Raw genomic sequence first — 24159 nt, 5'->3', positions numbered from 1 at the left:
GCACATCTTATGCATGTTTTTAGAGTTGTTGGTTATTTAATTATTCCTCTTCCTTCTTACACTGGCTGTGAACAGATCCTTCCCATCCCATTGTCTGACATGAGAAGATTCAAACGGCCCGCCCTTGAGGTGCCGGTGTTACCTGATCCACCCATCTATTGATACAAATGCTACATTTAAGTTTGGAAAGCATCTCACTTCACCAGTTGGATTTTTCATGTCATGCCCACAGCTAGCAATAATCAAGGAGAGTCTGCGTTGAATGGCAGTGCCTTGTCATGTAAAAATTAAACCAGTTGCAACTGATTGTGCAGACTGGTGCTGCATATAGCCAATGAAATTGTGAAAATGTTGATATGCTACATCAGCAGGTAATTTACAGCCAAATCAAGGAATTCAGTTTATATATAGTGAAATTACAGGGATATACCACAAGGTTTCAAACAGTAAATATAGTAAATGCTCTCAATATAAAGATATATAGCCTAAATATAAGCATAGAGACGCAAAATATGAATATAGATTGTCTGAATACAAATAGAGACATTTATCTTGATAAATATGCCTCAATGCCTCAACATACTGTACTAAAAGCATATATAAGTGTTCAGCCGGTTTAAGTGCACATTGTTGGTAGATTACTTAATGTGAATGTCACCATGATAACTTTCCAGAGTTGTAAAATCATGACTCAAAGTGTTATATATAAACCACTGCGTGATGTTTTGGCATCTGATACAAATTCCCACTCATCTATCTAACATCTATTTAACATTTTATTTGATTATTTAATTAGTGCCTGAAACAACATGCCCCCCCAACAGTCCTTTGCATTTTTTAATGCAGTGTTGTTTTTAGTCCAAACACCTGCAATCTTATTATAGGGTATGCTTGGAACAAACCGGTTTGTAAGAAGGCAAAAGTATTTATAACTGTTCTGAGAGGCCACACTCAAAGATAAGCCTGTTGACAAGCCTGTTGTCAAAGCAGGGCAAAAGGGGATACTGGCTTACAATTTCAGATACTTGTTTCTACAAAAAGTCATGCAACATACTTATCTGAAGAATAAAAAAAGAGAGCTTCAAACAGAAGTTCAGACCCTTCATACTTTCTCTCTTCCCCACGCCTGGCCAGTTGCTGGGTGAAGTGCCTGTTTGACTGTTCAGAAAAGTTACAAAAATTATTGGACACATCCTCCGGACCCACTTACAATGTCATGGAGGGAGGTTGTTTCAGATGCCTCCTGAAGCCACATATTAACTTCAGTTGAACTTAAGAATGCATTTTTGCAAAGAATGGTGACTGTGGATTTTGTCCCATCACGTACAGAAGCTCACATTACTGTTACCATAGGGAGGGATCGCTTCACAGCCAGACAGTAGAGACGGCAGGAATGATTACAGCGACCAGTAGTTCTTTTAACGTAGCTCTTGCACCTTGTTTGTTTATAGATGATGACTTCATACACTACGTTTACATGCAGTCAAGTAACCCTTTCATAACCGGAATATCAGCAATAACCCGGTTGCACACGACCATGTAAACACCAATAGCTTTTTTGAAACCCTTTTTAAAAACCCAAATATGACCCCTGGGTTACTCCTTTTCTAACCCAAATTTTTGGTCATGCCTATCGGAATATCCCCATCAAAAGGAACATTAGTTTGTGTTCTGCGCATTTTCTATTCGCAAGGTAACTTGGTCTTTTGAGTGCAGGTAGCATGGATATGGATGGCACAGCTCTGACTCTTTCCTATTTCTTCACGTTCTCGCCTTCCATTAATGAAGAAAGTGAGACAGAAAAGTGTCAAGTACTGGTGGTGGGTCAGTATCAGCCCCAGGATGTTCATTATCTGCCGTGCTGCTGTTGTTGTTGTTGTTTTTCGATACAGGAAGAAGAAGCTGAAATGATGCGCATTGCGTCATGATGTTCTCCGTGCGTCGACACGTCCGTGTGTCGCTGTTTTGATTGGGATATCCCAATTGATTACCCCGGTTTGCTCACGCATGTAAACAGGTTATGCCGAATGTTTCAGAAACCGGAATATTGACTGCATGTAAACATAGTGATAGATGAAGTCTTCTTCACATACCATTAAGAAAGAGTGTTAGGGGTGATGCACTACAAAGGTACCACATTACAGTAATAAACTACTAGTGATAAGATATTACGATTAAGTCTTCAGCAATATTGTTACAATGGCTATATTAGATGAAAATACATTTAATAGTTCTCAGCAATGTCATTCCTTGGATTATATTCCACATGGGGAACCCCAAATGATTTCTATGAAATATAGCTAATGTCAAGAAATGTGCAAGCCACCTCCCTAATGGTTAAAACTATAAACCAGCACAAAAATGACAATTACCAACATAAACCACCCTGTTATGAACAGAAACATTACAAAAACTATTGTATAAACACTGATGTTACAAAGTAACATTTGTATTTTGGAATATAAAACAGCAAACTTAACAAACTACTCAATCTAGCACAGCATGATGGGAAATGTGAGCCATCACTAAGTCTCCAGCTTTCAGCAAACCTAGTGCAAAAGAAGTGTGTGTGTGTGTGTGTGTGTGTGTGTGTGTGTGTGTGTGTGTGTGTGTGTGTGTGTGTGTGTGTGTGTGTGTGTGTGTGTGCAACCTCACATTTGTGTACGACACAGAGCTGAAATGCAAGCCTTCACAGAGCTGGTTCAGACAACTACATAAATTAAAATGAGAGTGCATCTGTTGTGTGACACAATAATACTGTGTCTGATAAAGCCTGTAAGACAAATTCCTGTCAAAACCAATCACAAGATGAACTAACATTGTCACAGAGACCAGGTTATGCAGGGGCTACAGTAGGTAGTGTTATTATTACAAACCAGAACATAATCGTAATATATAGCCAAATATAACACTAATCATACTGTGGTTTTGGTTGCAGTAACACAAAAGTATTATAGTCAGCAACATATTACTCTAGAAAAAAAGGATAAATAACTCATTACATTTAAGTACAGTAACCAGTAATACATTATATTTTGAAAGTAACTTCACCAACATAGTTTAAAGTCTCCACTGATGTATGGCTTTCTACCGTATCCAAGTAATGTTTGAATCATATACCAGCAGGCATTTCTAGACTATTCAGATAAAACTGATAATAAAATAAGTTACTTGGTTTAAAAAAGTCTTTCCTGCAGAAGGGTGAAGACTTAACACATTGGAGAGATTAGCTAGTCATAATATGTTCAAAATGTAGAGACAACATCTAGCACCAAACCTTGCTCTTGGTCTCATAGATCAATATACAATATGTAGATTCCTGCCGACTGGTTCCTACTCTGAGAATCGGCCTTCCATTTAATGAGACATTAAAGAGACGGTTCTGGCTTCAAGTATCCACCAGTCACAGTGGCTGGTAGAATTGTGATGGAGGGAATGAGGCTAGGAGTTAAACCTACCAAAAGCAAACAAACTGCCATTTGGTTGGCTAATGGTATTTACCCCCCGATTGTATCTCCATTTTTTATTTATTTATTTATTTTTTTTTAATATAGAAAGATTGAGGAGATAGCTGCAACATTTGCATTGTTAAAAAGGTTAGAACCTTTAAGTTTTTTGAATTACAGCCCAGATCTTTTAGGCAGATGTGTTCTGGGATCCTCCCATGGTGGCTTACATGCTTCATGTTGCTAAGGTGTAGAGAGTGGATTAGGGCTTCTTGGCTGAAGACTTGGCAGGTGACCTGGCTGGTGATTTAGCTGATGATTTTGACGGACTGCTCTGACATGGGGTGACCTTAACATGGATGAAGATTGAGGAGGGTGAAAGGCTGGAGCCATCCATCTTAAGCAGTCGGACATGACGATAACCTGCTGAAATAAAGGACAGAAGGTCAGGAGATCAAATCTTTCCTAAGGCCCCTATAATACTCAAATTCTACTGTCGCAGCACGCACCTGTACGGAGACTTGTGAAAGGCAGGGTGTATTGTCCTAAGAAGTCATTGCGGGAGGTATAGTCGTGGTCCTCCACCACGAAGCGAACCAGAGCCAAGTCAGGGACATGGACAGTAAAATTAAAGGTACAGTCCCACCGCGGGTTAAAGCCTGAACCACATAAAGACCAGTTACTAACAGACTTATTCACACCAATCTGTGCAATTTTACTAAATGAACTTTACATGTAGGATGTCCTCAACCTTTTTTGTCAGATGTACCCCAACCACTCTGTTTAGATGAACCCCTTTAACAACACCACCCGTCATCTTCTCTGTGTTAACCTGAATTGATTTCAAACTGGATGTTAACATAATTAATTATAATAAAGTGGGTATTACTACAATTTTTTTTTTTTTCATAAATCTGAACTGTCAGTGTTTCGGTTACTTTGGTCTGGATTCCTACTACTACCATCTGAAGCTGCAGAGGCTGGATGGTTCAACCTTTTAACCATTATTTTTAGCTATTTCAAGCAGTTATTTCTCACTATCACTACCCCATAACTCCTGGCTAATCCAAAACAGACAATGGGGTGGAGGTGAGGTGGGCCAAATGAAGCCTGGTTGAAGAAAGCTAGCTGCTATCTATCATTCAAAGTGGCCAGGTCCATAATTATGTAGAACTTTAAGCCTTAATATAATTTGGAATCATTGTTCCACTGTATGTCATTGACATTTTTTAGACACTTCAAAGATGCCATTGTCATTGTGCTTTTTTGTTGTTGTTTACAGTCCATACCATTAGACTTTTTCAACCAGGGTCCACTTTCAACCACATCTCATGGTGCTCATTAGCTACATTATTAACTGTATGACTATCCTATATGATATGCAGAAATCCCTAAATACTGCTCCTAGAGCCATTTCATTTTCAAATGGTCTTTTGTCTGTAAGGAAGGTATTTACCATTATTGTCGACATGATGAGTTTTCTTCTTATTGTTGTCTATGGGAACACCATGTATCTCTACCCACACCTGAGGATCCACAATGGAGCTGGGCTTGTCCCATTCTGGTTTAGGTAGCTGCTGAGCTGAGATAACCTGGAATAACAATAATAACAAAGTTTAATCATTACACAGGGAGCAAGCTCTTGTCCTTCAGTTCTTTAGTAATCCTTCAGTAATCCATCTATATTCTTGTGCCTTGAGATGGATTACAATCAGTGTTGTGCAAGTTATTGAAAATGAGATATTAGTTACAGTTCATAGTAATATCTCTCAAAAGTAATTGAATTACTCCATATAAAAGCAATTAATTACTTGGGAAACTTTTACTTTTAAATATCTGCTTCAATTCTCTTATTAATGTACACATAGATATGTTATTTAAGTGTTGCTGTGGCAGTGTGAGATAATACAGCTGCCAAATTTTATCTATCCATGTATCCATTACCACTGTGGTGATAGTTATTAATACTCCTGACCACCAGAGGGAAGCAACAACTAGTGTTCCTACCAGTAAACTACACTTTTTCTTATTTAATTTTGGTTATTTTGGTATTATTTTGGTTAGACAGTAGGTTTCTTTATTTTGTATAAGAAACATTACAATCACTACAGTGACAGGCGAGCTCACATTGCCTGCACTGTCTTGGGCCACCAGAAGGTCGGGAGACATTAGATCTGGATTATAAACTGCAATAGAAGGTATGTGTCTACCAACATTATTAAATTCATGCAAGATGAAAGGAAAGAGTAACTAGCCCATTTGAATTTCAGTAATAGTAACTGTGTCATTTAATTGGAAAAACTAATTAGTTACATTTCCTATTACCTCCAAAAGAAGTAGAATTACAATAATGCATTATTTTATAATGACTTACTCCCAACACTAATTGCAAGTGCCTAGAACCAGTCCAATAAGAAACTTCGAGTCACCAAAATTCTACTGCAGTTCTCATTATCATTATCTTTCCAATCATCCATCCATCCATCCATTCTCTTCTGCTTATCCGGGGCCGGGTTGCGGGGGGAGCAGTCTGAACAGGGACGCCCAGACTTCCCTCTCCCTGGACACTTCCTCCAGCTCTTCCGGGGGGATCCCGAGGCGTTCCCAGGCCAGCCGAGTCACCCCAGCGTGTCCTGGGTCTTCCCCGGGGCCTCCTCCCGGTGGGACATGCCTGGAACACCTCCCTAGGGAGGCGTCCAGGGGGCATCCGATAGAGATGCCCGAGCCACCTCAGCTGACTCCTCTCGATGCGGAGGAGCAGCGACTCTACTCTGAGCTCCTCCCGGGTGACAGAGCTCCTCACCCTATCTCTAAGGGAGCGCCCGGCCACCTTGCGGAGGAAACTCATTTCAGCCGCATTCCGGGACCTCGTTCTTTCGGTCATGACCCAAAGTTCATGACCATAGGTGAGGGTAGGAACGTAGATTGACCGGTAAATCGAGAGCTTCACCTTTCGGCTCAGCTCCTTCTTCACCACGACAGACCGGTACAGCGACCACATTACTGCAGCCGCTGCACCGATCCGCCTGTCAATCTCTTTCCAATCAATGGGAAAATATTGTGGGAACCTGCAGTTTCACCTGTTTAGCTACTTCCTTTACATTTAGGGCCATCTTACCCGAACGGTGAGCAGGACAGGTCTGTGGCCAGGACCTCCACCAACATTCTCTGGGTTGAAGGAGATGTCACGTTGGCACATGAAAGGAGGCTTCAGGATGTACCCACACTGACCATTCTGCAGGAACCTGCCATGGTTTAGGTCCATCTGCTCACCAGGTGTCTGGAAATTCAATGCAACTGGAGAAAACAGAACACAACTATGTTAGCAGCATACATTTATGTCTAATACAATGTTTTTTGATAGTACCACCTTGAGGGGTGGGGATGTTGGCATATAGGTGGAACACAATTAGACCAAAGAGCAAAAGGTAAGAACTTGTGCCAAAGTAACAACTCTCGATTAGTCTGTCTGCTTCTCTTGTGAATAATAACAGAAAAGTAAGCTTTCACCAATTTGACAGCCTCCGTTCCACATCTCCTGAGGGTTGTAGTTGGAGGACTGGAGGCGCTGTCCTGATGGGTAGATCCTGCTGAGTTGGTGGCTGTTGTGACGCACAAAATGCATCCCTGGAAGGAAAAGTCTGATTAGTCCAATATTTCCCTGAAGAGACTCATTTTGCTTTGGCCTTTACGCTGCCTGGATAATGTAGAATCAATCGGTACTGTGTATCCACTTAAATGTTAATTTTAATTTTTTGGATTTCCATTATCCCATTTGCATTTTTTTTTCAATTCTAGGCAGCACATGAACCTATTCTAGTTTCAGAAAGTAAGTTTAGTCATACCTGAGTCCTTAATGTGCCTGAGCGCTTCACTTTCAGAGAAAGAGGACATGTCAGTTGCTGGGTTTTTGGCTGCTTGTTCAAAGCTTTTAAAGGGGACACTTTGGGTGTACACCACTAGCTCTGACAGCTCTGGACTCAGCTTAGACACACCTGGCACCTGAGATGACACACACAGAAGCTGTTAACCAGCCCACCTGGTAAACACATTGGTCACTTATCCTCATCACATTTTCAGCATTTAGTGTTTCCACAGGCAATAATCTACATTGAATATACCAATCTCCCCTACCCCCCAAACTGGTGAGAGCTACTATTGGTAGAATAAAGATGAGCTGGTAGTGTTGTACCCACTTTCTTATCCTCTTTCTTACTCCTGGGTTTGCCTTCGGTGCGGCTGGCCTCCTCGTCTGAGGAGCTGAACTCTGAAGAGCTGGACAAGCACTCCTCCACCACTCGATCCTTCTTTCCTTTGATCAGGATTTTAAGCTTAAGATCCTGCAACACAGCCAACACATTACACACTGTATGTATTAACAACTTGTTAACGATACAAATAGTTCAACTATTTTATCATGCTGACAATACAACTAGAGTTACTACTGCAGTCACCATCACTGCTGCTTTGCTGCCACTATCACTACAGTAATATTGCTACTGCTACCACTACTAACATCATTCAAATATTTCACTCACTAGTAGCACTAGCCTTTCAGGGATGGAAAGTAACCAAGTAAATTTACTCAAGTCCTGTACGTAAGTAGTAGTAATCTAACCCTCAAGTACTGTGCTTTGCCAGTAGTTACTAAACCCTGACCATGCTACTTTACACTCCTTCACTGCAGGTCAAAGAGAAATCTTTTGACTATATTACATTTATTTGTTCAACTACATCTGTAGTTACTTGGGTAAATGTAATATATAAATATAATTAATTGTTATGTAATATATACATATAATTCATTACTCTTAAAAAAAAACAGTTTACAGTCTACAAAAAAATATTTATAATTACAACTGTAGCTCCACCACAAGCAGCTACATATATTTGAAATTGTGGTCTTGCAGCTTTTACTTAATAATAAAACACTTTTTTTTCTTCTTCCACCACTGCCTTTGACTACTTCTACTTTTATCGTGACTGCTAACAATATAGAAAGTGGTTAAATCAGAATAAAACAGTACATAAGAATAAAATCCTAAAAGCCAATGATATGAAATCATATGAGTGTAATTTGCAGGCACAGACACTACAGTGGCCAGAAGGCAATGCAATTGTGAATGAGCCTCAGGGGAATGTGAATACTGGGGCACAGATCATGAGTGCATGTGCACATTTTATGATTATATGCAAATGTAGAAGTGGGACACAGAATATCAGATAGCCACAGATTTCCCATCTATTACAAGACATGTGCTCTCTGTTTCACATATAATCCTAACAAAGTAACTGTTGTAATTAAGACAGAGAACCTGTTTACAAAGGCCTCACATACATAACAGAAATCCATTTCTTTGAGTTTGGATAATAAAGTGTGTCAGAGAGACATCCTCGACAGCCAGTCAATGGCTATTTTTACCCACATCCACATTCTGTTGAGAAGTAGCAAGCACACTCCAAATATCTATCAGGACAAATCATTTAATCGTGTCAAGTTTTCAGTCCCTCAGGCACTGGTTCTAGTGCATGCAGACATTAACTATGTCTCCAACTAAAGATCTCAATCGATATGGCAGTTATTATGAGGCATAAACTTATATCCAGTTATGGAACAGTGTCCTCTCACCTCTGGAGAAGGTAGGATGTGAGGATCTCGATCACTGAGGGGCTTAGTGAGCAGCTTGTCTCCCAGGATGGATTGCAGATGTCGAGCCATTACTGTCTGCTGCTCCACAGAGCAGTGGTTCTCCAGAGACAGGATCAGAGGGTAAGGAGATGCCTGGGTGAGAGGGACAACAGTGCAAATTCACAGAGAAAAGGATTTTTTCCAACGAGAGAAAGGAAAGTCATCTTTTGGCCTACGAGCAAAATTGTCAATGTAGATGTAACTCTCACACTATATAGAGTTCAAAAGCATATCACAATTTTCCACACAAATTAATAGAAATTTATTCAGAAAGACCATATGTCTAAACTACTGATCTGTACTGTATGTCTACATAAATGCGACCAAGACAAAATATTCTATGTTTGTATTTTTTGCAAATGCAAGTAAAAGGATTGTGATTCTAGTAAAGTACTCACTTTAAAAGCATAATTATTGATAGTCTCAATGACTTCAACGAAGGGCACTTTTGAGGTGAGTGTGTGTCCATGGTAGATGACTGGCTCTCCTTTATCTCCATCCCAACAGTCTAGCTCCACACAGCGGCAGCCATGATTTAGGGCTCTAAGAGAGAAATCATCATTAGGAATCTCTAAAACAGAGGTGGCTCAGTAAGTGAAGGTGTAATTTAAGAGCTTGTAACTAATTTGCACCCTTTATCACTTTCTGTTGGTGAGTCGTAGACTGCAACAGTATACAGAGACTAGCTGTGTTTCTGTCCATGGCCTACATGTCTTGAAAGACATGAAGTCTGCAGCCTGAACCACACATCTTCCTCAAATGAGACATTCTAGCCTCACAGTGACCAAAGCTAATGGTTTGTTTGTTTGTTTGGTCCTCATCACCTTGTTCAGATTAAGCGGTAAATAATGCAGTATAATTGCATTAATACTTATGCTACACTGATCTGCCTGTCTATCTTGCACTGGGGCAGCAACTCACTCCCAACTTGGGTGAGGTGCTAAGCCTCATCCCAGCTACCTCACACTCAGCTGCAAACTTTCTCATTGCACACTGTATGTCATGGGTTGATCATACCAACAGAATCACATCATCTGCAAAGAGCAGAGATGCAGTCTTGAGCACTCTCCCTCCTGGCTATACCCAGGTGTTCTACCGTGACAAGAAATTGAGCCTCGAGCTAAAGAAAGAATGAAAGAACTTCTCAGCCACTATTAGAACAGACAGGATTTTTATGTATTCAGTCTTGTCATACTGTATGGATTTCAATGATGGCAAGCAAACCCTTTAATGGCACTCAGCAATTTAATTTATTTTAGCTGCTTTTAATTGGTTTTACCTAGGCTAGCTAACTAACTACATAGCAAATTGCAAAACATTGACACGTCATTCAGAAAATGTTATAAAGCACATATATGCAAGTATATATGCAGTTTCATTGATTCTCACCGAATGTATGGCTCTGTGCTGCTGTCCCCAGTCAGTTGGTCCTTAGTGAGGTAGGTGTTGTGGGAGGAGGAGATGAAATAGTGTGCCAGTGGGTGTGTCATGTCTTGGTAAACCCTGGTATGTCCCGGGTTAAATACACAGTTCTCCTTAGACAGCATATACATGGTGAAACCATTTGGGGTCATGAACTGGTTCTTCTGGGCTGTACTGGGCAAAAGGGACAAACACAAATAATAAGCTTATTTACACATCCATCGGACTTTCATTTAGAACTGTTTTTCTGGCAACCTGACTCCTTAATATTTAGGTACAATATTGAATCTCCTTTTAGCTTTATTTTGGTCTTAACTGACTACTGAGATGGATGCTGGTGGATGCTCCATCTCCCATTTGGGGGTGGGCAGGTCACATCCAGTGATTTTATCAGTGCTGTTATGCTAAACACACACCCAATAAATGTTGGCACTTTGCAATACAGTATATTGTTACTTAGCACCGCACCCCACTCATTAAGTTCATAGGTGAGTATGAGGCTTTGGGCATGGATAAGTGAAGCGTCCTCCCCCTGGTCCTTCAAAAAATCCCTCAGGTCCACAGTGGAAAGTACACAGCCATTTGCAGAGTAGCGGATGAACACAGCATCCAGCTCTGGTCTCCGTAACAACTCCCTGCAGAAAATTTCAATCTCCCCATGGTCCAGGCGACCATCAGCTGACTGGTCACATTTCTATCAGAGACACAGAGTGAGACACAGATTATCATTTTTTCTTTAGGTGTTAACATCTGTTTTCAAGCTGGTCTCAATTATCAGTAACAAGGGACACACACTTAACAGAGGCCTGTCATTAGTCAAGTCAAATGAAATTTTTTAATTACTGACTAAGATCTCGGGCACGGGGCCAATATGCATGTGTGTTCCACTACCTGGAAAAGGCTGCGGGCATACTGGTCACTCAGGTCAATGTTGATCATCTGCAGCAGTGTCTGGACTTCATCATAACTCATCTTATCATCATGGTTCTGATCAGCTCGACTCAGGTAAGCATGAATCCAAGTAGCACAAATATAGTTAAGGAAGCAGCAAGAGCAGAAATGCAGTTTTGGTGGTGTTACACTTTGACTAATATGGAGTTTTGAAGCATAGAACTAATATGTAATTATATTAATTCTGCCTCTACGTACTTTTTATTGGTGTTCTGTTTTTTTGTTTTTTTTTTTGGAACATTTTCTTCAATCAAAAATGAGGAGAGTGACAAAAGTACCAACATGTGTTTTCATTGGATATATGTTACACTGTTGGTACTCTTCTTTTTGACTTTTAAGGGTCCTTGCAGGGAGCTTATGCTGCTTCAAATAAAAACTGTATATGAAAGTTTCTTGTGCTTTTATTCTTGGCTTTATGATGTCCCCATACACTGTCTCAATAGTTCTACAACTCTGAATGAACCAGAATAGGATATTGGTCAAGTTTCTCCCTCTGGGTCATGTTGTCCACCCTCTCCTGCAGTGTTCGGATGCCACGGGCCCAGTGCTGAGCCTCCTCCTGGCTCTGGCAGAGGAGATCCAGGCTCTTGCGAGGCCCTTTGAAGACCACTGTCAAACACCGGCCCTCAGGTACAAAGCCAACCATCTGTCTCAACGTCTCTGACTGGCAACCCTCACGAACGCACTCCACTTCCATGACAGAGACTGTGGATGTGTCAGGGAAGCAGAAGAAAGAACAAGTAAAACACAAGTATTTCCAAATTCATTTTCCACCTTGTTACCATGTGACATTCACTCCATGAGGAACTCATGAGTGCTTGTTATTTCAAGGTATTTTTGAGGTATAATTTAGTATCAATTTTTAACATCTATTACCACAGTGGAAATATTTGAGAACTTGGACTGAAAATACTGGGACCAGACATTTGAAAAGGAGATCACAACAAACATGCTAATGAAGAAGTCGTTCTTCTGGAACCCACCTTTGCAAAGACAAACTATAAATTAATTGAAATGAAAGCATTTACCCAAATATAATTTATCCCCATCTGTTCCCACCCTGTGCAACACCATGAATGTCTTCTAGGAGAGACTGTCTGAAAATGCTCACCATCTCTCTGACAACTGACTTGTCAGGTGGTCTTGGTGTCAATATTAGTTGTTTTAGTAGTTAAGCTGTTATGTCAGCTATACTGACATAACAGCGGTTTGTACACTTAATCCAATTTTCATTTTTAATTTTTCATCATCATACATAAACCTTAGTTGTGTAACAATAAAAATATTTAAAATACAAAGGAGAAAGTGTATACTTTCATTCATGGTAAACCTGTGTCAACACAATTGGTCAGTTTTTAAAAATGGGTACATCTGACAGAAATTATTCAACATCTCCAATGTCAATGTCATACGGATCAGATTAATCCGCTGATTAATCAGATTATCACCTCTTGAGGTAAAAAGTGGTATTATGAGACAGGACAGACCAAGGCTAGCTGGTTAGCAAGCTAACTCCAATAGATATCTCTGCAACACAATATATAGACATCTTTCACGTAATGTAAAATTTCTTCACATTGATCATATTAGTTAATTTTGGGTTGTTTTTAACAAAGATGTATACATATTGTACCTTTAATGCATACAAGGGAAGTTTTCTGAAAGAAAATAACTAAGTTTAAACTACATCAAAGGTATGCCTATACATAGCTAAAATCCACAATTACAAATGTGTTGACATTTTTTAAAAGATTTTTATTAATTGGACTAAAAAGGTTAGAAAATGAATGACTTCATGTTAAATTGACTGTAATGCTGTAACATTAGAGGTGTAACAGTACACAGAAGTCATGATTCGGTACCAGTTTGGAACAGAGGGGGAAAAAACAAAAGCAGAAGGATACATTTCTTTGAAACAAATGGAAGAAACACTCTGCCCACTTTAACACTGGCACATTATTTTCATGACAAAAATAAGGAAGACTTTCCCAAAGGCAATAGGTCACCATAGGCTATTAAACTGAAAAGCATCTCATATGCTATCACATTTAAAATACAAAATAAATAAAATTTGTGCATCAGGAGGCTATATTTACACATTCAAAACAAACAACCATTTATGTATAGCAGAACAGTGGAGCAACATGATACACTGTTCTTGTCTTGTTCACAACTGTCTCTCTTGTTGTCGCTGACTGGGAAGCTGAAATGTTCCCAAATGACTGATTTAAAGGACACAGGCAGGTCACCATGATGGTCAGCCCTGATACATGAACCATTAATGCTCTATTTCATATGTAGTCGTTGATTGTACACAAAATAACTTTTCACATCATCGAGTTTGTGTTGAAAAATAATTCATATATACATTTAACAACTTAATACCTTTGTGTTATGTGTGCTGGACATTTCCACTTTATATGACATGGAAACACTATGTTAAAAAAACAAATAAAACTGAAAAGATAAACTGACAGAAATCTGTCAGACAGAAGTTCTATGTACAAGCCATTTCAAATAAACTGTGAGCATTAGCAGTATGACAAAAAAAAACAATATAAGCTATATTATTCATACCATTTGCTCCATGTGTATATAGAGTCAGCAAAGGCAGTGCACAACAGCTTGCTCAGGCCTCTGACCTGCTCAGGACCTGAACAGTCCACTAGCAAAAAAAAATATTTTCCACACAGTTTAAACACACACCTTCTTCTGCTGCCTGGAAATCATGGTTACAGGCTATGAGGTTTGTGCAAGGACAAGAGACAAGAACTGGCTTCACAACATGTTTGGTTTTCCTGTGATCTGGGTAGCGCAAAATTCTGAAATATCATCTTATTTTCATTATGTATTTACAGGACAGTGTGTAAAGACACAGTGCTGATGCTGGCTTGGCAACTAATAACACTGCACCATTGAATCTAATTCCTACCAAATTTAGACACAAACAACTTAGTGGAGAGGTGAGCTGTCTCTAGGAAACGTTTCCACGAGTGTTTCCCTAGCAAATACAACTGTTTGTGAGTTATTTTCAACCTGTTTGTTCATCAAGCACACCTTGACGTTCATTTCCCTGTGACTGAGTCCATATGTGTACTTTCACAATCAAATCAGTCTACCTAATGGATTTGAATAAACCAAATCAAACATCACAACAGACCAAAACTCTGGTGTTCAGCTGGTGTTTGCCAAGCTCTGTTTGCTTGTGGTTTAAGCAGAAACTACACACAGCACTGTGTGGACATGGCAGACAGACAGCAGAGGGAATTCTGCTTAAAATATACCAAATGTGGTTCCTAAGGATGTATCGGTACACTGTGATCATTGCAAAACAGTGGAATCTGTAAGCTGGTTTTTGCTTCCAAAGCACTTTTAATCCACAGTTTCAAAATGTCAGTTATAGATGACCATCAGACACAAAACATCTCCACAAGCCTCATATTATACACATAACCAATCATGGAACAAGCATTCAAGTTAATTTAGCAAAAGTACTAATACAATAAAACTAAAATAAAATTGCAGAAGTATTATCAACAAAATGTACTTTAAGTATCAAAAGTAGAAGTTCTGCAGTAAAACATCCCCTTTGACTGATATGGGGTCCTCCAAAACATGGGATAAGCAAGGCAAAGTTTTATTTTTACGATACACTGAAGACATCTAGATTTGAGATCAAAAGATGAATATAACACAGGAGATCAGGATGTCAGCTTTTATTTTCTGCTATTTCCATGCATGTTTGTCTTACAATTTGTAATGTTTAATTTGTAAAGCTGTCAATGTGTAATGTGCAGGTTTTAGTCTTGATTTTATAGTCAGAAAGAACAGACCGACATGAAGACTAGAGATGTGTCTATGGAAGAAGAACAAGTCATTAGGAAGCTGAAGATTTCAATAAGAACCACTGCACAAAAATTTGGAAACAGCAAATACAACAATTTGGAAAGTATTGAAAAAGAAAGAAACCACATGTGTGCTTAGCAACAGACTACAGGTCGGCCAAAGAAAACAACAGCAAAACCCTGAAACAACTGTCAGTAACATCACCAACAACTTCCAGAAGGTACGACTGAAAGTATCACGGTCTACCATTTGCAGAAGACTTGGAGAGAAGAATTACAGAGTCTACACTGCAAGGTGTAGACTCTGCATACCTTCATTACTCTGCAAATCTCTCATTAGCAGCATCAGAAGGCCAGATTAGACTTTGCAAAGAAGTACTGAAATGACCCGGAAAAGTTCTGGAACAAAGTTTTATGGACAGGTGACACCAGAATAAACATTCACCAAAGAAATGGAAAGTTCAAAGTGTGGAGAAAGGAAGGATCTACACACCCTAGCTCAGCCATGTGCCATTGTGGAGGTAATACAATGGCTCACTCATCTTTTTATGATGATGTAACTCATAATGGTAGCAGCATCTGACCTCAAGAGTCTACACATGTACAAAGAAATGCATCTGAACTCATAAGGAAGCAGCAAGACATCGACCCAAAGCATACTGCCAATGCAACCAAGGAGTTCATTGGGGGAAAAGTTTTAGACTGGCCAAGTCAGTCTCCTCACTAAAATCCTATTGAGAATGCATTTCACTTGCTGAAGAGGACACTGAATATAAAAGCTGTGGCACATATTAAACTCGAACCCAAAAACATGACAAAGAGGCAGCAAGAGAAGGAAAAACGTTCCTAGAAATTTTAATCAAAAGCCAGGCAAGGGTCAAAATCAGGGGATCAGTCATTCTACATTTATTTGACAACTATAGTTAGCTGTTACTTTGCAGATTAAGGTTTTATGGAAGAAACATGATTGTCTTCTTAATTTCAATGCATTATTTAAAATTAGACAAACAACCTGGGATTAGAGGATTAGGTACCTATTCTAATTTTGAAGGGCCACATGACGAAGTTAGGAACCACTGCACTCGACCATCCAGTCATGTTATGGCAAACACATTTGATCTGAAACTAGTGGGATAAATTACTGGGTGTGGCTGACAAGCTTCCACTTTTTCATTACATAGGGGACATTACATAGACTTACATCCATTTCCTTCTACCCGAACCTAACCTTAGTACCCACACCGCCCTACACCAGACCCCAACCAGATCACCAACCCATACCTTTCACCAGAACATCGACCCGGGAACCAGAGACCTCATACCTCCACAAGAACATAAGGAAAATCATCCAACTGGAGGAAGCATCCCTTAGGACCCACACAATCCATACAGATGTGCTGGACAACCTATCAACTGCAGAACGTCGAGCACTCACCCAACTCATCCATAACCCCAACATAGTAATAAAACCAGCAGACAAAGGTTCCCAAATAGTTATCTTGGATAAACAACAAAACATACTGGAAGCTAACCGCCAACTCTCCGACACCAAATACTACAGAAACTGGAACACAGCATTCAGGACACAACAAACAGAGAAATCACTTATCTGGATCCAACAACCCACGACCACGACAGTTTTACTTACTCCCCAAAATCCATAAAGATCCATTAACATGGACGGTTCCCTGTGAAGTCCACATCAGGTTAACTTCTTGGACACTACAGTCTTTTTCCATCCAGTCAACTCCACACAGAAAAGAATGCTCACCAAGATACATTTTAAGACTACAGACACCCAAGCACTCCTCCATAAACACAGCTATCATCCAAAACATACATAATTAATTCACAACTCATACGCTTCTATAGAATTTCATCCATTTCAGCGGATTTTCTCATGGCAACACGCACACTTTTCAATAGCCTCAGACTTAGAGGACACAGTAAACGCTTCCTCCGCACCATAAAAAACACAACTTTGGCCTCCTTAGCTCCTACTCCACACACTACACCACAGTCTCCATACCCACAGATCCAACTCACCGCACAGGAATCAACACACCAACCCCTACTGGACTGGCACGGATCCCCTCCCAAGCATCCCTTACCTCCCCAACTGCCCCCACCCTCTACCCAAACCAGGGTCTACATCCATACCCCCCAGGCCTGGAAGAGCATCCCTATACCCCACCGGACATTCAGAAACCTCCTGCAGCAACGCTCATCCCCCTCATCTCCACCTTCTCCCACAGAACCACCCCCCTCTTGCCTGTGAATATTCTCATTCATCCAGGTCATTGTAAGCTTCAGGGCATTCAATCGATCGCAACTGGACTTTGTCAGTTTGTCTTCGAAGACGTTTCGCCTCTCATCCGAGCAGGCTTCATCAGTTCATGCGCACCGGACTAGATAGGACAGCTCTAGTCCAATGAAATGCTGTTAGGTTCAAGTATTTATCCTCTGAGTGAGGCCAATCCCCAAAACCAAGGATGGTATCACTCTATTGTGAGGCAAACGATCCCCCTCGTTAGTGTCCCATTCTTGTCATTAGGAGGCTCCTTGAGCCATGTGTGAATGGCTTTGTTGTTTATTTTCAGAGGCTAAGTTTTTGAATCTCTTTGGAAGAGATGAAAGGACAGCATTGTATGTGGGAGATAGGTGGTGTCTCAGACCTCCCCCTCTGTTCAGAGATGGTTTTTCAACCTTGACATGGATGGCTTCTCTCACTCCTCTTTCATCATCTGTCTTCTCTGTCCAGAATATGCACATTTTTATCCTCAAAGGAGTGTGCTTCCTCCTTGAGATGCAGGTAAACAGCTGAGTCTAGACCTGAAGAGTTAGCTCTTCTGTGTTGTGCCATGCATCTGCTCAGTGGCTGTTTTGTTTCCCCGATATATACAGGTGCTGGTCATGAAATTAGAATATCATGGAAAAGTTGATTTATTTCAGTAATTCCATTCAAAAAGTGAAACTTGTATATTATATTCATTCATTACACACAGACTGATATATTTCAAATGTTTAGTTCTTTAATTTTGATGATTTTAAACTAACAACTAATGAAAATCCAAATTTCAGTATGTCAGAAAACTAGAATATCACTTCAGACTGATACAAAAAAAGGATTTCTAAAAATGTTGTCCAACTGAAAAGTATAAACATGAAAAGTATGAGCATGTACAGCACTCAATACTTAGTTGGGGCTCCTTTTGCCTGAATTACTGCAGCAATGCGGCATGGCATGGAGTTGATCAGGCTGTGGCACTGCTCAGGTGTTATGAGAGCCCAGGTTGCTTTGATGGTGGCCTTCAGCTCTTCTGCGTTGTTGAGTCTGGCATCTCGCATCTTCCTCTTCACAATACCCCATAGATTTTCTATGGGGTTAAGGTCAGGGGAGTTTGCTGGCCAATCAAGAACAGGGATACCATGGTCCTTAAACCAGGTACTGGTAGCTTTGGCACTGTGAGCAGGTGCCAAGTCCTGTTGAAAAATGAAATCTGCATCTCCATAAAGTTGGTCAGCAGCAGGAAGAATGAAGTGCTCCAAAACTTCCTGATAGACAGCTGCATTGACCTTGGACCTAAGGAAACACAGTGGACCAACACCAGCAGATGACATGGCACCCCAAACCATCACTGACTGTGGCAACTTGACACTCGACCTCAGGCAACGTGGATTCTGTGCCTCTCCTCTCTTCCTCCAGACTCTGGGACCTTGATTACCAAAGGACATGCAAAATTTACTTTCATCCGAGAACATGACTTTGGACCACTCAGCAGCAGTCCAGTCCTTTTTGTCTTTAGCCCAGGTGAGACGCTGTCTCTTGTTCAAGAGTAGCTTGACACAAGGAATGCGACAGCTGAAAGCCATGTCTTGCATACGTCTGTGAGTGGTGGTTCTTGAAGCACTGACTCCAGCTGCTGTCCACTCTTTGTGAATCTCCCCCGCAGTTTTGAATGGGTTTTGTCTCACTATCCTCTCCAGGGTGCGGTTACCCCTATTGCTTGTACACTTTTTTCTACCACATCTTTTCCTTCCCTTTGCCTTTCTACTAATGTGCTTGGACACAGCTCTGTGAACATCCAGCCTCTTTAGCAATGACCTTTTGGGACTTGCCCTCCTTGTGCAAGGTGTCAATGATCGTCTTTTGGACAACTGTCAGGTCAGCAGTCTTCCCCATGATTGTGTAGCTTACAGAACTAGACTGAGAGACCATTTAAAGGCCTTTGCAGGTGTTTTGAATTAATTAGCTGATTAGAGTGTGGCACCAGATATCTTCAGTATTGACCTTTTCCACAATATTCTAATTTTCTGAGATACTCAATTGGGGGTTTTCAGTAGTTGTCAGGTATAATCATCAATATTAAAAGAAGTAAATACTTGAAATATGTCGGTCTGTGTGAAATGAATGTATACATTATACAAGTTTCACTTTTTGAATGGAATTACTGAAAAAAATCAACTTTGCCATGATATTCTAATTTTATGACCAGCACCTGTAAGTCTGTGCATTCCTCACTACACTGGACTGCATACACCAGATTGTTCTTCTGAGTATGAGGTGTCCGGTCTTTGGGGTGCAACAGCCTTTGTCTGAGAGTGTTCCCAGGTTTGAAATGTACCCCCCTCTTACACAGCATCAAGAACAACTTCACCAGGATCCAACCCCTGCACCCTCCCCTCCATAACCAAAGGATCATCGCAGCCCACAGAAGAAACAAATCTGAGGGACCTCCTATATACAAGAAATATTACAAGAACAGGAAATTCGTCATTAACCAATACAGCAAAACAGCTCACTCTATCCATAGCTCACTCTCCCTCACCTCCAGTAATATAGTCTATCTTATCACCTGCATACCTGCAATAAACAATATATCGGCGAGACCAAACACCCCCTCCTCACCAGACACCAGCCAACACCTCTACAATATCGGAACAGGTAAAATCACAATAGCTCCTGTAACACACTTCAGGACCCACCCACCAGACAACCTTATCATAACAGGATTAGAATCTCATCACCACTGGACCACAGCACAACACAAAAGAATGGAAAAAATCAGGATACACAAACTCGCCACCACCATACCCATAGGTCTCAAAGACATTAACAGAAGGAACACCCACACCCTCAACAGCCCAACTCAGACCCAGGATACAACCACCTCTTCCCTCCCAGGACAAGATGACTCCCTCCACCTACCAGCACCCCCCAAATCTCCTGTACGCTCCAACCTACATACCCACCCCCCTCCTGCTCCCCTAACCACAACCACTAGTCTGCCATTAAGTACCCCAACCCCTCTCCCTTCCCTAACTCCAACCCCAACCCCTCTCCCTCCCCCCAAGCCTAACCTCAACCACCTTCCCCCTCCTGCACCTACCCCGAGCTGACCTCTTAACCTCAAACTGAACCTCCTCTTTCCTCCTGCACCTAAACACAAGCTGGACCTCCCACCCAAATCTCAACCCCCCTCCCTCCCCTACTGCTTGCTCTCCCCTCAGCCCTCATCCAAACCTAACCAGACACCTGAACCCTACCTACAAGACCACCTTCCCCACGGACCGGACACTGCCCTTCATCATCCCACCAAGGGAGCTCCACTTACCTCAACCTCAACCTGCTGGGACGACTAAACATATCTCCACACCATTGCCATATTTGAATAGAATTTATACAAACCCTTTTTCCTTCTGTTTCTTTTAATTCAATTCAATTCGATTCAATTCGATTCAATTCAATTCAATTCAATTCAATTCAATTCAATTCAATTCAATTCAATTCAATTCAATTTTCAATTTTATTTGTATAGCGCCAAATCACAACAGAAGTTGTCTCAGGACACTTTCCATATAGAGCTGGTTTTATCTACAAAGAAACCAACAATTCCCCCATGAGCAAGCACTTGGCGACAGCGGCGAGGAAAAACTTCCTTTTAACAGACAGAAACCTCGAGCAGAACCAGGCTCTGGGTGGGCGGCCATCTGTCTCGACCAGTTGGGTGAGAGAGGGAGAGCAAGAGAGGGAGAGTGAGACAGACACAGACAGACAGACAGACAGACAGACAGACAGACAGACAGACAGACAGACAGACAGACGGAGAGAGACAGACAGACAGACAGAAATGCAGTCAGAGAGAGAGAGAGAGAGAGAGAGAGAGATAGAGAGGGGGAGAGAGAGAGAGAGAGAGAGAGAGAGAGAGAGACAGACAGACAGACAGACAGACAGACAGACAGACAGACAGACATGCAGTCACAGTAACAGTGACAGTGGATGTAATAATTTTTACACAATAAATTTTATAGATTTTATACATATAGATTTTATATACTTTACTTTTATATTCATATGGGCACAGGTACAGTCACTTTTAGGGCTTCACTCATATATTTATTACTATTTATCATTTTACTAGCCTATAATGTGTTTTAAATTTGCTTAACAGAATAATTCTAACCATTGAATGTGTGATGTGTTTTACGAATTTTGTATATATTAACTAATATTTGCATGGTAATTTTAATATATATTTCTTATACCTATTATTTATATTGCACTTACTTTTTATCATCATATAATTTTTTTTTAAATCGTCATATATATAAACTTTTTTATATATACACTGATGTTTGCATGGTTTTCTTTCTATATATAATTTTAATGAATTGCACTTAAGATCCCGAGGGAGGTTGGAGACATTGAGTTCGAATGGACCATGTTCTCCACTTCCATTGTTGATGCAGCCGTCCATAGCTGTGGCCGTAAAGTCGGCGGTGCCTGTCGTGGCGGCAACCCCCGAACCCGGTGGTGGACACCGGAAGTAAGGGATGCCGTCAAGCTGAAGAAGGAGTCCTATCGGGCCTGGTTGGCTCATAGGACTCCTGAGGCAGCTGATGGGTACTGGCGGACCAAGCGTGCGGCAGCTCGGGCGGTTGTAGAAGCAAAAACTTGGGTCTGGGAGGAGTTCGGGGAGGCCATGGAGGAGGACTACCGGTCGGCCTCGAGGAAATTCTGGCAAACCGTTCGGCGCCTCAGGAGGGGGAAGCAGCTTTCTGTCAACACTGTTTACAGTGGAGGTGGGGAGCTGTTGACCTCGACTGGGGATATTGTCGGGCGGTGGAAGGAATACTTCGAGGATCTCCTCAATCCCTCTGTCATGTCTTCCGTAGAGGAAGCAGAGACTGGGGACTTGGAGGTCGATTCATTCATCACCGGGGCTGAAGTCACTGAGGCAGTTCGCAAGCTCCTCGGTGGCAGAGCGCCGGGGGTGGATGAGATCCGCCCTGAGTACCTCAAGTCTCTGGATGTTGTAGGACTGTCTTGGTTGACACGCCTCTGCAGCATCGCGTGGCAGATGGGGACAGTGCCTCTGGACTGGCAGACTGGGGTGGTGGTCCCTCTTTTTAAAAAGGGGGACCGGAGGGTGTGTTCCAACTATCGGGGGATCACACTCCTCAGCCTCCCTGGTAAAGTCTATTCCAGGGTACTGGAGAGGAGAATCCGGCCGATAGTCGAACTCCGGATTCAAGAGGAACAATGCGGTTTTCGTCCTGGCCGTGGAACACTGGACCAGCTCTACACCCTCCACAGGGTGCTTGAGGGTTCATGGGAGTTTGCCCAACCAGTCCACATGTGCTTCGTGGACTTGGAGAAGGCATTCGACCGTGTCCCTCGCGTCATTCTGTGGGAGGTGCTCCAGGAGTATGGGGTTGGAGGCCCTCTGTTGAGGGCTGTACAGTCCCTGTACAACCGGAGCAGGAGCTTGGTCTGCATTGCCGGCAGTAAGTCGGACCTGTTCCCGGTGCATGTTGGACTCCGGCAGGGCTGCCCTTTGTCACCGGTTCTGTTCATCATTTTTATGGACAGGATTTCTAGGCGCAGCCAGGGGCCGGAGGGGGTTCGGTTCGGGGGCCGGCAGATTTCGTCTCTGCTTTTCGCGGATGATGTTGTCTTGTTGGCTACCTCGAGCCAGGACCTTCAGCATGCGCTGGGGCGGTTCGCAGCCGAGTGTGAAGCAGCTGGGATGAGAGTTAGCACCTCCAAGTCCGAGGCCATGGTTCTCGACCGGAAAAAGGTGGCTTGCTCCCTTCAGGTTGGGGGAGAGTTCCTGCCTCAAGTGGAGGAGTTTAAGTATCTTGGGATCCTGTTCACGAGTGAGGGAAGGATGGAACGTGAGATTGACAGGCGGATCGGTGCAGCGGCTGCAGTAATGCGGTCGCTGTATCGGTCTGTCGTGGTAAAGAAGGAGCTGAGCCGAAAGGCGAAGCTCTCGATTTACCGGTCAATCTACGTTCCTACCCTCACCTATGGTCATGAACTTTGGGTCATGACCGAAAGAACGAGGTCCCGGATACAAGCGGCTGAAATGAGTTTCCTCCGCAGGGTGGCGGGGCGCTCCCTTAGAGATAGGGTGAGGAGCTCTGTCACCCGGGAGGAGCTCAGAGTAGAGTCGCTGCTCCTCCGCATCGAGAGGAGTCAGCTGAGGTGGCTCGGGCATCTCTATCGGATGCCCCCTGGACGCCTCCCTAGGGAGGTGTTCCAGGCATGTCCCACCGGGAGGAGGCCCCGGGGAAGACCCAGGACACGCTGGGGTGACTACGTCACTCGGCTGGCCTGGGAACGCCTCGGGATCCCCCCGGAAGAGTTGGAGGAAGTGTCCGGGGAGAGGGAAGTCTGGGCGTCCCTGTTCAGACTGCTCCCCCCGCAACCCGGCCCCGGATAAGCGGAAGACAATGGATGGATGGATGGATGAATTGCACTTACTTTTTATCGGGTTGCATGTTTACCCTTTACTAGCAT

At 42.1% G+C, this 24159-nt stretch overlaps 1 protein-coding gene across 2 annotated transcripts in view; it reads right to left on the bottom strand.

The window, feature by feature from the left end:
- Positions 1 to 3547: 3547 nt before the first annotated feature.
- LOC139350050 (1-phosphatidylinositol 4,5-bisphosphate phosphodiesterase delta-3-A-like) overlaps positions 3548 to 24159 on the bottom strand; it is a 41872-nt gene continuing 21260 nt past the window's right edge. Inside the window, exons 4-16 of one of the 2 annotated variants that reach the window (XM_070991142.1) lie at positions 11985 to 12213; positions 11449 to 11578; positions 11026 to 11251; positions 10525 to 10726; positions 9534 to 9678; positions 9076 to 9228; positions 7643 to 7786; positions 7292 to 7448; positions 6957 to 7073; positions 6565 to 6743; positions 4903 to 5038; positions 3956 to 4105; positions 3548 to 3872 (exon numbers count right to left, since the gene is read on the bottom strand). In XM_070991142.1, the coding sequence (XP_070847243.1) occupies positions 3709 to 3872; positions 3956 to 4105; positions 4903 to 5038; positions 6565 to 6743; positions 6957 to 7073; positions 7292 to 7448; positions 7643 to 7786; positions 9076 to 9228; positions 9534 to 9678; positions 10525 to 10726; positions 11026 to 11251; positions 11449 to 11578; positions 11985 to 12213 (2132 nt within the window). In that variant the 3' untranslated portion in view covers positions 3548 to 3708. The remainder of the gene's footprint in view (positions 3873 to 3955; positions 4106 to 4902; positions 5039 to 6564; positions 6744 to 6956; positions 7074 to 7291; positions 7449 to 7642; positions 7787 to 9075; positions 9229 to 9533; positions 9679 to 10524; positions 10727 to 11025; positions 11252 to 11448; positions 11579 to 11984; positions 12214 to 24159) is intronic. The other variant, XM_070991143.1, reaches the window with a different exon arrangement.

The sequence above is a fragment of the Chaetodon trifascialis genome, chromosome 21 (assembly GCF_039877785.1).
Source record: "Chaetodon trifascialis isolate fChaTrf1 chromosome 21, fChaTrf1.hap1, whole genome shotgun sequence".
In the NCBI taxonomy this organism is placed as follows: domain Eukaryota; kingdom Metazoa; phylum Chordata; class Actinopteri; order Chaetodontiformes; family Chaetodontidae; genus Chaetodon; species Chaetodon trifascialis.
Note: the sequence above shows the minus strand (reverse complement) of the source record. Positions and strands in the feature narration are given on the sequence as shown.